The sequence below is a fragment of the Andrographis paniculata genome, unplaced genomic scaffold (genome assembly GCF_009805555.1).
Source record: "Andrographis paniculata isolate CXL003 unplaced genomic scaffold, ASM980555v1 Contig9END, whole genome shotgun sequence".
Taxonomy (NCBI): Eukaryota; Viridiplantae; Streptophyta; class Magnoliopsida; order Lamiales; family Acanthaceae; genus Andrographis; species Andrographis paniculata.
This window is the reverse complement of record NW_026137639.1, coordinates 1,657,555-1,675,010: the sequence shown is the minus strand read 5'-3', so window position 1 is coordinate 1,675,010 and position 17,456 is coordinate 1,657,555. Positions and strand designations below refer to the sequence as shown.

Sequence of the window (17,456 nt, the reverse complement as noted above, 5' to 3'; positions counted from 1 at the left end):
TCTGTATATAGATATACTTCGATTAGAGTATACTAGCGATTTCTTTTCTGTGCATTCTAGCTGTCTTTCTATTCTTCGAGATCTCCAACCCTGTAAGGGAGTTCTCCACATGAATGACCAAGGGAGTAGGGATTCCCCTTTCTCTTTTGGCCAATACTTTACTGCTTACTTTGCTTACTTAGTGTAGTTTATCGATTTCATTTACAGTTTTGTAGAATTAGAAATTTCAACTTTACAAGTAAGTAATGAAATATCATTCAGTTCTTCATCTCCATTTCTTTCACATTTTTTCACACTTATATAAACCCCGATTTTAAAGAATTTCACTTCACTGGTTTAGAGCACAGAAAAATTGATTATCTAAGCCTTGTCTTTTATTACAAACATTTTCAAGGTAGTTCAATGTAGTTGAGTACGTGAGAGCTTTGTCGACCTGCTTAACTACTTATTCAAATTCAATTTTGATTAAAAAGAAGTAACAGAAGGGTAAAGCTACTAATGAGGCAGAATTTTAGATAATTAATGGGGCATAGGCGGTGGTCTATTAGGTTGCAGAAATTCCTAGTGACAGTAGGGTTTCTTTCTTATAATGTTCCGATTTTGGGTGTCATTGATGTCTTGTTGTAAATCTCTTAACGTCAAATACCAGTAATAAAGATTCTCTATAATCTGGTTTATATATTTAAATCACCTCATCTCCCCGCTTTCGTATTATACATATATGTCCCGCTTAAACACCAACACCACTCGCTCATCTCATCCAAGAAAACCTAGCAATTAAGTAACACACAGTTCTTAAACACAACACCTCTCTTTCACTCTCTACCGCTTAAATATGTATATATATATACATTGTGCCATCCGCTCATGTCCCGTTTGCTCGACCATCACTGGCACTCCACCGCTCACCTCCGCTCCGCTCGCCTCCGTCTACTTTACAGTTTTTACTTACAGCTTTTAGTAGAATAAGAGTTTTGATCCATTGCAAAACGGATCCCCCTATTGCATTTTCCGTCGCTTTTATAAGATCTGTACTTGATTTAAAATTCGTGACTTAAAATCCCTGTGTTTGACCTGAAAACTCACCAGTTAAAGAGTATAAACAAATTATGATAACTACTTAGGGTCTACAACCACAAATGTTTGCCATATCTGAGCTTTTTCAATAATCCACCACATTATTTTCTTTGAATGAAAATTCCCCGTGAATACATATACACTTAAGACATAAAAAATTTTTAGCTACCAAACGACCACACAACAAAGAAGTCCAGAGATTGATCATTCCCTCCGGTTGGAACTCCATTAATTCCGAACATATTCGACATCTCCATTTGATATCAGTGTAGAACACACATTCAAAATATGGAGAGTTGAACTGGATGGGTGGTGAGAGCTTTTCTCAAGAATCTTCTCTCTAAGATATGCACACCAACTCACACCACACCAACTTGTTTGTCTTCTTTGGTTATATATTCTATGCATCTTTGGAAAGAACACATTTCACATTAATTTCCCTTAGCATAGAAAAGAATGGAGTGTTCTTCAATGATTCTGCACGATTCTGACCATCCCCTAAATACCAAGCTTGACTCTTGTAGACATTTAATGTTTGAACAAAATGAATAATGCAAAGCACACAGATTCAGACTGCAGCAGGATTGCAGAGACAACCTTCCTGCAACCTACGAATGCTAAAAAAGGTAAGGTGGCTGCAGCGTGAAGAAAGCCTGATGGACCATATGCCAAAATAAACTTACGGAATGTTTATTCACATATTGATTAATGAACATAATGTCGAATGCATTGGTTGCAAACACAAATGAACATACCCTTATTTTATTTTCTTAGTATGAAATTAATTTTTTTTTTTCTATTGTCGAATGCATTGAACATAATGTCAAATGTATATAAATTATTGTTGGAGGGCTTTTGATCCTCATACAACACCATAACATTGATTTAGTTATAAATGTGCTGACTTTGTGTTTTATGATATCTTTATTTATCTTCTTTCTCCCTTTCTTTTCTTTTTTTTTTTTTTTTTTTTTTTTTTTAGATACGAGGATCACATTTGTAATATATAAAATAATATTTTATATTAAGTAAGTAAATTTTTGCAAGTAGATATAATATATATTGTATGTGTATATATATATATTATATTTTATAATATTCATAGGAAATATATAAAAAAAATTATTGGGTGAACAACCACTAATATTTCTACAAAATACCTAAAAGTTATAAAAATTTAGAATAAAAATGCATTTTTTTTTTCAAATTTTTCTATTCAACACTATTTTATCATATACAATATCACATTTAACCAATATTTTTTAGGTAAAGAATAAAAAAATTAAGTAAACTTAAATAATTGAATACAATTACCATTAATTTCTTTCAAATTTAATTACAATTTTCCAATTATATTAAAATTACCATATACATTATCATCACCTACAATTAAGTATATTAATGATAATCAAATTTCAATATGATATATATGGACTTAATTAAATTCTATTTTTATAATAACTATTTAAATAGATATATAATAATTTTTTTATTTAAAAATTCAAATTTTAAAAATCAAAATTCTGCTTACACACTCCACACTGTCATTATTGTGTGTGTATGATTCTTAAAGCTTCCAATCCTATAAATATCACTTTCCGACTAAACCCAAACCCTAAAAATTTGCAGAGTGCAGAGCAGCCATGGCCATGAATTTCCAAGTATACCCTTCCCTTCTTCTTCTTCTTCCATTACTGCTCCAGCTTCCTTCGGTGTTAGTTTCCGGCACCCGACGTGAAATTCCAATACTGTCCCTACACAATAGAGACGCGGCCGCCCTGAGAAGCAGCGAAGGTTTCTTGTCGGACTACAAGACGTATTATTACAATCAAACGCTTGATCATTTCAACTACGCGCCGCAGAGCTATGTAACATTCCGACAAAAATACCTGGTGAACCGGCGATATTGGGGAGGTCCCGGATCTCCCATTATAGCATCTCTTGGGGCGGAGGAACCCATCGATGCTGACTTGGCAGTCATTGGCTTTCTTGACGATAATGCCCCTGTCTTCAATTCTCTTTCTATTTTCATCGAGGTAATTTTGATTTTCATTCAAATTTAATAATTTATTTAATCAATTAATTAATATAATAAATTATATGTTGATAATGATAATTTAGATATATTATATATAATATATATATAGAGACTATGGAAATTCAATTTTGTTGGATTGTATATATACTATATGAATGTGACAAATGATATATTAAATTTTTGTTTAAGATCATACCCTAATACTACTTATTTATTTTTTATTTTATAAAAATCTTGGCTTTACTTTGCAACCTGTAGTTAATATGTCATTTTCATCTCCTTAGTATAATCAATACACAACTTTCATTTTATGTATTTATTTTAAGTAGTATTAATAAATAATATTATTGAAAGAAAAGGTTTGACTATGACTTATTGCCACTAATTCATTTAATTTATTGGCTAATGCTTTAATAAATATTTTCAGCATAGATTTTATGGACAATCAATTCCTTTTGGAACAACATTTGAGGAAGCATTGAGAAATAGTACGACTCGTGGCTATTTTAGTTCGGCTCAAGCTTTAGCCGATTATGCAGAGGTTTTGTTGCATATAAAGAATAAATTCTCGGCTAAAAAATCCCCCATTATTGTAATTGGAGGATCCTACGGAGGAAGTATGTATCTCTAAAAAATTATAAATAATTTCAAATTTCAAATTAATATTAAATTATATCGACTTATGTAAATAGTTATTTACGAAATTTATTTATTTATTTTGTTACTCAATATTAAGGTTATTTTATTTTATTTTTCATTTATTTCAGTGTTAGCTTCGTGGTTTCGGCTCAAATATCCACATATTGCTCTTGGAGCGCTTGCCTCGTCAGCTCCTATTCTTTATTTCGATAATATTACTCCACAAAATGGATATTATTCTGTTGTAACAAAAGACTTCAGGGTACGTATTCATATATATATATATATGAGAATTATATTTTATGTTATTATATTTAAGTATGTCTTAAAAATTATATCTATAAACATGTTTCAATTAATATTGCATATCGTTTATTTTAGTTTTGCCATGATTTTTAGATAATATATTTTAATTTTTATTTTTATTTTTTTGAAGTATGTTTGAATTTAATAATATTTAATGTAAAAGTGATTTTTAGATATCTTGAAGTTCAAAGATATTTATTGAGTATGATGCTTGTTTATGAAGACCACATTTTGTATGATACAGACACATTGAGATATATATGTTCATTTTACGTTTGCACTGTATTTTGATCATTATTAATTTTTTTTATGCGAAATAATTATTAGAGATAGATATTTTGTATAAGAAATTTTATTTTATAAAAAATCTAGTATGATACTGTACAATAAAAAAAATGAGGAAAAAAATAAAAAATCAAATAGAGTAGCTTTAATCTAATTTTCATAAATACATTAAACCATAACCCAACATTTCTTTGATCAACATCAATGCAGGAAGTGAGCGAGAATAGTTACCAAACGATAAAGGATTCATGGGCTGAAATCGACAAAATTGCATCCCAACCCGATGGGCTATCCATACTTAGCCAAAAATTCAAGACTTGCCAGTAAAATTCTTTCATGCGTACAAAAGTATATCGTTATATGGTTCGATTAAACAAAAAAAAAATAAAAAAAAACTAATTTGCAGGAAACTAGAAAACTCGGATGAGCTCAAGGATGCTTTGGATGCAATGTACGCGACAGCTGCGCAATACAATGAACCCCCAAAGTATCCGGTCACAGTGATCTGCCGGGGGATAGATCAACATTCTTCTTCGGAGAATACCACCCACCCCGACATTATTGGAAGGATCGCGGCTAGCGTCGTCTCGTACTTTGGCAACAAAACTTGCTACTTCAATTCAACTAAAGCCCCTACACAAACCTCTATAGGATGGAGCTGGCAAGTAAGTCTCAAATTTCATATTTACATATATATGTTTTGAAAGTATTTTAAAGTACAGAGAATTTTAAAAATAACAAAAATCAAATATAGGTTTATTATTATTATTTTTTTATATAGTATTTTAATTGAAGGACATATATATATATTATGTATTATGATGATTATTAGTGCTAAAATGATTTAAAAATTATACTATGTAAATATTGTCATATTTATATGTTCTATTTATGTAGTATTATAATTTCTTTGAAGAAAAATGATACTAACCTTATTAACATATTTTTTTTTAATATTTTATATATAATATATTATGTGTTTATAGACTTGCAGTGAAATGGTGATGCCTGTTGGGAGAGGTGTAAACGACACAATGTTTCCGCCCGATCCGTTTTATTTAAAAGAATTTGTCAGAAGATGTAAACATTCTTTCGGTGTCGTGCCACGGCCACATTGGATCACAACTTACTATGGCGGATATGTAATGAAGCTATTATTTATTTATTTATTGTTTGTTTGTTTGCTCAAAATTATAAGTTTTGCTATGTAAGGTTATTGAATTGAATCCACAATTTTGTTTTATTTATTTTATGTCTTTGCAGGATATTAAATTGGTCCTTAGCAAATTCGGGAGCAACATTATATTCTCCAATGGCCTTAGAGATCCGTACAGCAGTGCTGGGTAATTATATAGTTCCATTTTTGGTTGATCATTTTTAAATTAATGTTAAATATATCTTATTCTTCTTATTTTAAATACTTTGATTTTTCTTATTTTTTCCCAATACTTAATTATGCGACACATTAATTTTCTTTTTATTTTTGTGTGATATATGTAGGGTCCTCGAAGATTTATCTCCAAGTATTTTAGCTGTGACTACACACAACGGTATGGTTTTCTAATAATGGATTTATTTAATTGTATATATTCTCTTGGGTTTTTATAGTTTATATATGTAATTGAATAATTTATTTAATAACTGCACTCATTTATACAGGTTCTCATTGTCTAGACATAATTAGATCTTCAGAAACTGATCCGGAATGGCTGATCGAGCAAAGGAAAATTGAAGTTGGAATTATTCAAGGATGGCTTAAACAATATTATGAGAGTATGCAGTTTTTTGGGATTAAGACTTAATTAAAACAATGATGGTCTAGTTGACATTATATATATATATATATATATATGTATGTATTTGGATTATTAAATTATAAAAAGTATATTTACTATTGGCGATTGATCTAATTTTGCGTTTCGTGCTTTTAAGTTCCATTTCTCACTACCAATTACTTAATCATGCTTTAAGGATAATTAATTCTCTGTTTACATTTATCGACTGAGTTTTTTGTTTTATCAAACAAGATAATTCATTTTTATTACCAAAACTGTGTTACAAGGTAGCGACAACAGGTCAGCATGCTTGTTTGTTGGAAATCGCAATCGGTCCTAAAGAAGTCCAACACCTTTGAGTTTTATGCGCAGCAGAAAATATGAAATCGTCGGTGGTCGACACAACTTTGAACGCGTGGTTGCCTTGTGGTTGTAACAACACTGTGTATTTGTGCACAAATCGATGGGTGAGTGAGTGCAATGTTTACCCAGTTCGATTTTTCAACCTACATCTGGGGGATTTCAATCAAAGAGACTTAACTAAACCAAACACTTGGTTTACACCATATAAGACACCAACCCAAACTACCCAACCTATCTTCTACCCAAGCTCCATTTAGTTTTACAAACTCTCATGAACTGGTTGTTACTACACCGTAATGACACCAGCAGACCAGCGGCCAAACTAAGAAGAAGATTGCGTACCGGATGGTTATCTTCATCGGCTTTTCAGCTCCAAAAAATTCTTCTTCTCATCTTCAATCGTCTATGGATGAGTTCTCTCAACACTCTATTTGGTGAAAAGAATAACACTCTCTAAGTTCTGGTTGCTCACCCACAGAAACAAAGATACATAATCCACAAAAACAAATCCTGCACACAAGAAGACAGGTTTGACTGCATGCTGTCTTTGGGGCAGTAAAGACGAGATATTAAATGCCTTCCAAGATGAGTGCAACACGCAAGTGTCAACTCTTGGATGTCCTCTACATGGGACATGTTGATTTGTCCCAAAACATTAATTATCCAACAAGTTTGACCTGCACAAAGGTGGTAACTCGGCCACAGTTTCTGTCTGTAAAGTATTTGCCAAAAACTGTGTCACACAGCTACTGCGACAACCTGACACATACCTGCATATTGCCAAAAATAGAAAAAAGAGGGTTTTAGCTTTCTGCTTGTTCCAACAATTTCCCAATTTTTGGTAATGAAGCAAGGCATACAAAGCAACAAGCAAACACACCATACATACACAGACATAATCAATTCACAGTTATTACAAGCCATCAATTCGAGAAGCCACAGACGGCTTTGACATCCAAATGTTGTTGTAACATCCAACAAACATCAATAGATTACAAAAATACGACATAAATTAAACATAGTCAGCAAATGACAATACCAACATTCAAGCACTCCCCTTTAACTGCACACGCTCCCCTTGGCTTGCTGCATCTTCTCTCCCTTGCATTGCAGCAGAGCCAGAAGGGAGGATCAAGGGCCGACATCCTCATAATCATGCAATTTCTCCCCAACAACATATAAACTCAAGTAGAAGGACAACAATAATGATTTCTTTTCTTTTTCCTTTTATCCTTTTTTTTGTCTATCCCCTTTTTATAATCGGGAACAAAGCAATAATTGCTAGTGAAATAAGGGGATAGAATTTCATAACCTTCAAGTGGAGCAATAAGAATCCAATCCACGACATAAGTTGGTTCATTGTTGATCATATCGTGAATGAATAACATGTCTTTTTGCTCCATCATGTTGTTGTTGAAGACCACCTTTGCATCTTAAGAAAACAATATTGCATCTCATTAGTTTCTGATTTTTTTTGGTCTCCACCCCATTCTGAATTTGATACATTGCTTGAGCTCTTCAGAAGACCAATGAACATTTCTCTTAGCCATCAGATCTTTTGCCAACTTAAAACAATGAGATTCAGCATGACCAAATTTATAGCAGTACATGCAGTTACTCCGCTGTTGTGACATCGAATTAACATGTATGTTCCTTATGAAATTTCGGTTCTACCTCTCCTTTCTGTTTTGTTTAGGAATTTCAGTTACGTTCTCTTTTGGGGGTTTTTCTGGAATTTTTACATGAGCAAGTAAACCTCCCTTCACAAAAGTAATGGGTTTCATCACTATTGATTCTTGATAACCAATTCCTTTATGATCTTCGAATGGCTTTCCGATCGACAATACTTCATCAAGTTTGTCTTTTCCCTTTCTGAATATCTCATTTTCTTCTTTCAGCTTGTCATTATACACTTTTAGTTATTCGATTTCCTTTTGAAAACTTTCACAACTCTCAAACATTTTTTCATTCATTTTTTCAGCTTTCTCAACTCGAGCTTCCAATCGATAAACTGTGTCGATCAACTTCTTATTTTTTGCAACACATATCTTTTGTTCAACAACAACCTCTTCATAAGCTTCCATCAGCTCATAAATATCCATTTCAACAGTTTCATTGCTATCCCCATAATCATCTTTGGAACATTCTTCAAAACATGCATTCTCATGGATTTTGCTTGTCTTACCATTTTTTTACCATAAATGCACAACTTCTTCATCATCAGAAATAGAAGTACCTTCACCATCTTTACTCCATGTAGCTTGAAATGCATATTTTCCTTTCTTTTTTAAATGTTGCACATTCCACTTTCACATGACCTACTTCACCACATGCAAAATATTTCGAGTCACTTGAGTTGTCTGGACTAGAAGCTATATTAAACTTCTTTGTTAGACCACTTTGAGATGAACCTTTGAGCTTACTGACATTTAGACAATTTTGCTCAGAAAATCTCCGTTGTTGTCTTGTTGCTTTGACATCTATCCGATTTCGAGTCTGGGACTTACCAAAATATTTTCAAGCTCGTTTTTCACTTATCATTCGAGACAACTTCTTTGATAGTAGGGAAATTTCTTCATCAGATTCGACAAACTCCAAATCTTCAGCTGAAAGAGCAATCTCTTTTGAGCTTTCTTATTCAATGTGATTCATCTCTCAATTCATAAAAATACCATTTAATGTTTCAAAAGATATGTTCTTGGTTTTTTTTTTATTTTTTTATTATTTATCCTCAAAAGTAGAGAATTTGACTTCGAACTTCTTGTTAACAGATCTCATCATCTTTCGAACCAACCTTTCTTCATCATATTTCAAGGCAAGAGAAATATTGCATTAATAGAAACATATATGTTTGTGTGTGACTGTGTGTGTTTTGTTATTTTTTGTAATTTTGATGTGATTTTTTAAAGTTAAGTTAATTTTTTAATATAATATAAACAATAAAAAAAGAATTTGATTTAATATTTTAATGAAGAAAAAATTATGAATTATTAAAATTGGATGAAACATCCACAAGCAAACACTCAAATCATTTGTATTGTATATTTTTAAATAAAAATAATTAATTCAATATAATATTTTAGAGGAAAAGAAAAAATTAAATAATAACTATATGTTGAGAAGCCTGCCCACCGCGACATACTCGGTAGGATTCCCGCGGGCATCATCTCCTACAATGGCAACAATACATGCTACTTTATTTCAACCGAAGATTGATCTCAAATTTCTATTGGATGGATATGGAGATGGCAAGTAAGTCTCAATTTTCACCTCTATCCCTTTCAAATATGTTTTACAAATATTTTAGAGTTTTGAAAATAATGAAAATTAAATATATAATAGTTATTTGATGTAATATAATATGATATTTTGATGCAATATTTTGTATAAAAATAAAAGTTTTTTTTTTTTTAAAATATACATTTTAAAATATTTATAAACATAATATTTTAAAAATATACATAAATAGAAACTTAGATAGTTATATATTTTATTTAGATGTATTGTATAATTTTTTTGGAGAAAAATGTTACGGGTTACATAACAACAATTTTCAATTTATACATAGAAAATGTGTATATATTTTAGTTTAAAGATAAGTTTATTTATTTATTTTTTGTATTTTAATCTTTAGATGAAATAATTACTGGAGATAATATTCTATATATAATATATTATGTATTTGTAGTCTTGCAGTGAAATGATAATGTCTATTGGAAGTGGAGTAAACGACACAATGTTTCCCCAACCCCTTTTCCTTAAAGAAGTTTGTCAAATGATGTAAACATCATTTCGGTGTAATGCCAAGGCCACATTGGATCACAACTTACTATGGAGGATATGTAATAAAACTATTATTTATATATTTATTTAGTGCTAAGTAAAGCTATTCAATTTAATTCAACAAATTTGTTTAATTTATTTTCTGTGTGTGTAGGATATCAAATTAACCCTCACCGTATTCGATAGTGTTAGAAATTTTGGGGGAAAACAATGAAATTGTCGTTTTAATCATCAAAATAAGGAGCCTATATATATAGGCAATACATAGCAGACTCGATAGACTCAAATCTAACTAATCTAATCTTTAGATAATATCAAATCTAAATATAAATCTACTAAATGTAAAACTGAATATCTAAAATATCTCAACAACGTATAGTAATATCATATTCTCCAATGGCCTTAAAGATTCGTACAGCGGTGCAAGACAATTATATATAACTCCATTTTTTATTGTACACTTTTACATTTTTCTAAATTAGTAAAATGTAATCTAACCAACTATCAATCAACATAGCTAGCTAATTACGGATGTTGAATACAGACATATAAATAATCCTATAACCATGATTAATTAATTGGAAGTGAGACAAGAAGTACTTTAATACTTTATAGTGTATACATACAAAATTTTATTAGTAACCCATAGTAAATATACTTTTTATAGTTTAATAATCCAAATACATATATATATATATATATATGATGTCAATTAGATCACCATTATTTTAATTAGGTCTTAATCCCAAATATTTATATATTTTGATAATATTGTTTAAGCCATCTTTGAATAATTCCAACTTCAATTTTTCTTTGCATAATCAACCACTTTGGATCTGTTATTTTTGCTTTTGCAATGTCCGGAGCAATGAGAACATGTAAAAATTATACAACAGTTATTAAACAAATTATTCAGTTATATATAAATAAATTATAAACCAAAACAATATATATGTAAATAAATGCATTATTAGAAAACCGCACCATTATGTGTAGTCACGGCTACAGTACTTGGAGATAAATCTTTTAGAATCCTGAATACCACACATATATTAAATAGAAAGCAAATTAATGTGTCAAAAACCTAAGTAACCAGTGAATAATATTGATTTTAATTTAAAAAAAAATACGAAAAAAACAAAGTATTTAAAAAAAGAATAGGAAGAAGATATATGTAGCATAAATTTAAAAATGAGCAACCAAAAATAGAGTTATATATAATTACCTTCCACTGCTGTACTGATCTCTAAGACCATTGGAGAATATGATATTGCTCCCAAATTTACTGAGGACCGATTTAACATCCTACACACACAAAATAAATTAAGCAAAATAGCTGAATTAAATTGAATAGCTTTACTTAGCAATAACAAATAATTATTTTATTACATATCATTCATAGTAAGTTGTGATCCAGTGTGGCCTTGGCACAACATCGAAAAAATATTTACATACTCTGGCAGACTTCTTTAAGTAAAACGGGCTTGGCGGAAACATTGTGTCGTTTAAGCCTTTTTCAATAGGCATCACCATTTCACTGCAAGTCTGCAAATACATAATATATTATATATCGAATATTATATCAATAATCATTTCATAAAAATATATATATATATTTTTAAAAGACCTCGTTTTTAAACTAAAATATATACACATTTTCAATATATCTATTTCAACATCTAGTTATTAATGTAACCCTTATCTTTTTTTTTTTCAAAAAAAAATTATAATACATATAAATAAAAATGTATAAATATCTAAAGCTCTATGTATGTAATATGTTAAACTGTTGCACAAAAAAAGCTCTTATTTTTATACAAAACATTGCATTTAACTACCAATTTATATTATATCAAATGACATTTTATATCTATTTTTTTTTTCAAAACTCTAAAATATTTTAAAAAACATATATAAATGACGTAAAGGTCACTACAAGAAAAAATCATTTTTGTAACAAAAATTTTTTGTCTCTAAATCTACTTTTTCCGTTACTAATGACATTAGAGACGGAATTAGGAACGGAATTACGTTAGCTACGTGAACTTTAGGGACGGAATTCCGTTACAAATATATTATTTTTTTTGTAGTGGGTTGAAATTGAGACTTACTTGCCATCTCCATCCAATGGATGTTTGTGTTGAGGTTTGTGTAGGGACACCAATTTGATTAACAAAGCATGTATTGTTGCCATAGTAGGAGACGACGCCGGCAGCAATCCTTCCGATGATGTCACTGTGGGGGTACTTCTCCAAAGAAGAATGTTGATCTATCGCATGGCACATCATTGTGACCGGAGGATTGTTATACTGCGCAGCGTGCGAGTACATTGTGTCCAAAGCATCCCTGAGTTCATCGGAGTTCTCTAGTTTTCTGCAATTTTTTCTTTTTTTAGTTCAACCTAATTGTATAACAATATGTTTTGTACGATGAATCTTACCGGCAAGTCTGGAATTTTTTACTAAGTACGGAAAATCCGTCAAGCTGCAATGCAATTTTGTCAATTTCAGTCCAGGAATCTTTTCTCGTTTGGTAACAACTTTCGCTCACTTGCTGCATTGTTGTCATTCAAAGAAATGTTGAACTATAGATTAGGCTATTTATGAAAAAAATAGTTCCAAAGTTTTACAAATTAAAGCTATTCTATTTGAGTTTTGTTTTTCTTGTTTTTTTTATTTTTTATTTTTTATGATTTTTCTTACAGTATGATACCATGCTATGATTCCCTATACAGATTTGAAAATTTTCAGATAACATATTATTTCACTATAAAATTAAATTGCAGCACAAACACAAACCGAACATATCTTAAAAGTATCACTTTGTATTTTTTATTTATTATGTCTTGATAACAAAGTGTCTCTTTGTATTTTATTTATTTATTTATTTTGTGTGTGCGGAGGAAAGGAAAAATAAACATACAAAATAATACTTTTCAGATCTGTTCACTTTTAAAAGTGTCTTTAGCTTTTTCTTTTGATAATTATTTTGTATATATATATCATACAAAATATTATATATATATATATATCTTTTAACTTAAGATATCATATTAAAAAATTAGGTTTACATTAAATATTATCAAATTCAAAATTTTACTTTAAAACACAAATACACAATTTTAAATAATATAATCTAAAAAATTATTTCAAAAATAAATTAAAGAACATATTGAAGTTTTAATTGATATATATATATATAATACAATTTTATAAGCATATTGAAATATCATAACACAAAATATAATTATCACATATATATAAATATGTACCTTGAAGTCTTTTGTTACAACGGAATAATATCCATTTTGTGGAGTAATATTATCGAAATAAAGAATAGAGACTGATGAGGCGAGGACTCCAATAGCGATGTGTGGATATTTTAGCTGAAACAATGAAGCTAGCACTGAGATAAAAAAAAAATAAATATAATAATAAACAAACTTCATAAGGAACTACATACTAGCACAAAAGATATCAATGTAATTTAATATTAATTAAAAATTAAAAATTATTTATATTTTTTTAGAAAAATATATACTTCCTCCATAGGATCCTTCAATTACGACAATGGGGGATTTTTGAGCCGAGAATTTCTTCTTTATATGTAACAAAATCTCTGCATAATCGGCTAAAGCTTAAGCTGAGTTGAAGTAGCCGCGAGTCGTCTCATTTCTCAATGCTTCATCTAGGATTGTTCCAAAAGGAATCGATTCTCCATAAAATCTATGCTGAGAATATTTATTACAAATTAAAAGATAAACTTAGATTAGCCGTGGCAACTATAAAATGTAGAACAACTTTTATTTTTTAAGTTATATTATTAATCTTTTTTAGAAAAATACATAAAATGTGTAGAGATAATACTGTGGAGATGAAAATGACATATTAAGTACAATATTTGAACAATGTAAGATTTTAAAAAATAATAAATAAATGGTATAAGGGTCTAATCTCTAACAAAAATTTAATAAACCATTAGTCATATTCATATACTATATATACAATCGAATCAAATTAAAATTTCATAATATATATTTTTTCTAACTTATCATCATCAATATATAATTAATTAATTGAATAAATTAAATTATTGAATTTGAATTACTATTAAAATTACCTCAATGAAGACAGAAAGAGAGTCGAGGACAGGGCCATTATCGTCAAGGAAGCCAATGGCTCTCAAGTCCTTATCGATGGGTTGCTCGGCTCCAAGATATGCTAAAATAGGAGATCCGGAACCTCCCCAATGTCGTTGGCTTACAAGGTACCTCTGTCGGAACATCGAGTAGCTCTGAGGTGCATAATTAAAATGGTCGAGTGTTTGATTATAATAATAGGGCCGGTAATCCACTGAAGAATGCTGCAGCAGTAATGGAAGAAGAAGAAGAAGAAGAAACAGAAGAAGAAGAAGAAGAAGAAGAAGAAGAAGAGGAGGAGATGCCATGGTCGTACGGTATACTCTACAACTGTTTTAGGGTGTGAGTTTAGCTGGATAAGGAAAGAACGATAGGGCTGAGGGTAGTGATGTTGATTTTGAGGACATCAGCCTATGAAGAAGTTATGCTTGAATGATCTAAGTTATGCTTGTGTTGTCTTAATTGTGAAAGCAGTTCGAGAAGTAATTGGTTATCTCAACAAGGTTGAATAAATTTGCTATCTGATTGATGTATTTCTGGAGTTTTAATCCTCTAATGTCCAAGTATTTATAGACTTGGCGGTTGGTGGTGGAGTAAGAAATGACGGTTCTGGTTATTTTGCCAAACCGTGAATCGCCGGATTACAGTTTGAACCAGGCTCGTCATTAATTATAATTTTTCTTTTTCTTTTTTGTTTTTGTTTTTTTTCAATCTAGAAGGATAGCAGCACCATGGCAAATTGTGTATTTTATAATTTTTTTTATTATATAAAAATACTCCGTCCGTCCTATAACTAAATATCAATTTACTTTTTGCGTGTTGATCTTTGCATGTTAATTATTATATCAAAACGTATTACAAATTAAGAAAAAATTGCAAAAATATTTCTATTTGTGTCTTATAATACTAATATAATGATATTTTATACAAATATAAATATATTTTTAACTTTAAGTACAATGACTGCAAAATATAAATGAATACCTTGTTATGGGACATAGGGAGTATTTAATTTAAGCTATCTTATTATTTAATACATATATGTTTCTATGATTTATTCTAATTCAAAATTCAATAAACTACTTATTAAATTTATTATTTTTAAATATTTTTATATTGTAATTGGCTCATGTTATGAATTTATATATCAGATCAATGGATTTTATTAACAATACCTGGTAAGCAAATACACATTTTAATTAATTAGCAGAAGAAAATTCAAATAAGTCCAAAACAGGAAAAGGGAATCAAATAGTGAAAGTTAAACACAATAGAATAAGGCTAAAGGAATAATATCTAAAACCAAACAAACATACTTTCAATTAAATTGAAGGCAACCATATTCGAATTAGGAATTGAATAAATTTGATATCACTTTGACTACTGCGTGTTTCTTTGTGTTATTTTCAATTTCCATAAATGGCATTATGCCTTAGCTTTAATTGCAATAATTTTTTTATTTTCGTTTTGGTTATAGATATAAATGTTGGATTTTATTTCATTATTGCGGTATTAAATCGATATACTAGGTTTGTCAAATAAATCCAATGATCCGGAATATAAATTTATAACAACTCATAAATTATTTTATGTCTATAATACAAAACTCAATATTACAAAAAACAACCAAACACACAAGAACACACCCTCTCGTTTATATGTCTATTAATGCATTTTCATTCGATTATTATGAATAATATTACCATATATATTAAGGCAAATATATATCTTTATAACATGTTTAATTGAAAAAATAATACTCCATTTGTCACCAAATATTGTTTTCGTTTCCTTCGCATAGTACAAAGTATGTGCAAGTTTCATATAGTGGCGTATCCCATTTGTATACAAGGAGGAGTGTTGATTACCTCACGATATGTAGATAAAGATGCATATCATTATCAACTTAAACTTTTTGATAAGATAGTTATTTGATCCCATGATTTTACGGTCACAAATTCACTCACCACAACACCATGCCATCCTTACTGGACACAGTACCAATTTCTTATTTTTAGTAATTGTGTACTCTACTACACATTACAAATATTCTTACATATATGCTTATTTATGTCAATGCTCTCACAATAACTTTACAAATCATGGGTGTAAAATATTCTTTACATACAAAATTATCATCCACTATCATTAAAATAAAATATTTATTATATTAAACTATGTACTAAAAGTAAACATTTACCTTTTAAGTGATCGAGAAGAGTCTATTAAAATAAACATATATATCTTTATTACATGTTCAATATTGAGAATAATATATAATTGACTCATTAATTTCTCTATGTTCACAACACAATACAATTACAAAAAATAACAAAACACACAAGAAGATGCTCTCTCAACTATATTTCTATTAATGCATTTTTACTAAATTATTATAAACAATATTACCATATATATATTAAAGAAAACAAATATAACTATATAACATGTTCAATCGGAAAGAATAACATATAATTGACTTATAAATTATTTTATGTTCACAACAAAAAAATCAATTATAAAGATTAACCAAACACACGAGAACACACGGTCTTAGTTATATTTCTATTAATATATAAAAATTTAGGGGAAAAATTATAAATTGTGTATTACAAAAATAAGGATACACAAAAATATATATATAAGTGAATTTGAACCTAAACTAAGATAAATAACACAAATAATATATCTATAACTAAAATAATGTATTCTCACTGTGTTATTATAAATAGTATTACTATATATATTAAAGCAAACATATATATATATATCTTTATACATGTTCAATTAGAAAGATAATAAATAATTGATAATTGACTTCTATGTAAATTTATATCTTGGATCAATGTAAGCTAATTCAAATAAATCCAAAATAATTAAACCCATTAAAAAATAAAAATTAAATACAATAGAATAAAGTTAAAGGCATAAACTGAAAATTAAATCTAAATCATACATACACACCTTTAATTGAATTAAAGGAAACATATTCGAATTGGGAATTGAATAAATTTAATGTTATTTTGATCTAGTACTGTTTGTTTGTGTTATT

At 29.3% G+C, this 17,456-nt stretch overlaps 2 protein-coding genes across 2 annotated transcripts; one reads left to right on the top strand and one right to left on the bottom strand.

Annotated features, from left to right (window-relative positions):
- The first annotated feature begins 2,687 nt into the window (after nucleotides 1-2,687).
- Nucleotides 2,688-6,255, top strand: LOC127244049 (uncharacterized). Its single transcript, XM_051264343.1, has 9 exons — nucleotides 2,688-3,113; nucleotides 3,543-3,732; nucleotides 3,883-4,016; nucleotides 4,556-4,668; nucleotides 4,752-5,010; nucleotides 5,332-5,487; nucleotides 5,609-5,688; nucleotides 5,846-5,895; nucleotides 6,005-6,255. The coding sequence occupies exons 1-9, from the start codon at nucleotides 2,721-2,723 to the stop codon at nucleotides 6,145-6,147; spliced, it is 1,518 nt and encodes a 505-aa protein (XP_051120300.1). The 5' UTR covers nucleotides 2,688-2,720; the 3' UTR covers nucleotides 6,148-6,255.
- A 4,571-nt stretch (nucleotides 6,256-10,826) lies between these two features.
- LOC127244231 (uncharacterized) lies at nucleotides 10,827-14,924 on the bottom strand. The gene is made up of 7 exons (XM_051264674.1): nucleotides 14,386-14,924; nucleotides 13,538-13,651; nucleotides 12,707-12,819; nucleotides 12,378-12,639; nucleotides 11,722-11,811; nucleotides 11,492-11,571; nucleotides 10,827-11,300 (listed from the first exon to the last, which is right to left on the bottom strand). Exons 1-7 carry the CDS (start codon nucleotides 14,710-14,712, stop codon nucleotides 11,237-11,239), a joined length of 1,050 nt encoding a protein of 349 aa, XP_051120631.1. The 5' UTR covers nucleotides 14,713-14,924; the 3' UTR covers nucleotides 10,827-11,236.
- Between the last annotated feature and the right edge of the window lie 2,532 nt (nucleotides 14,925-17,456).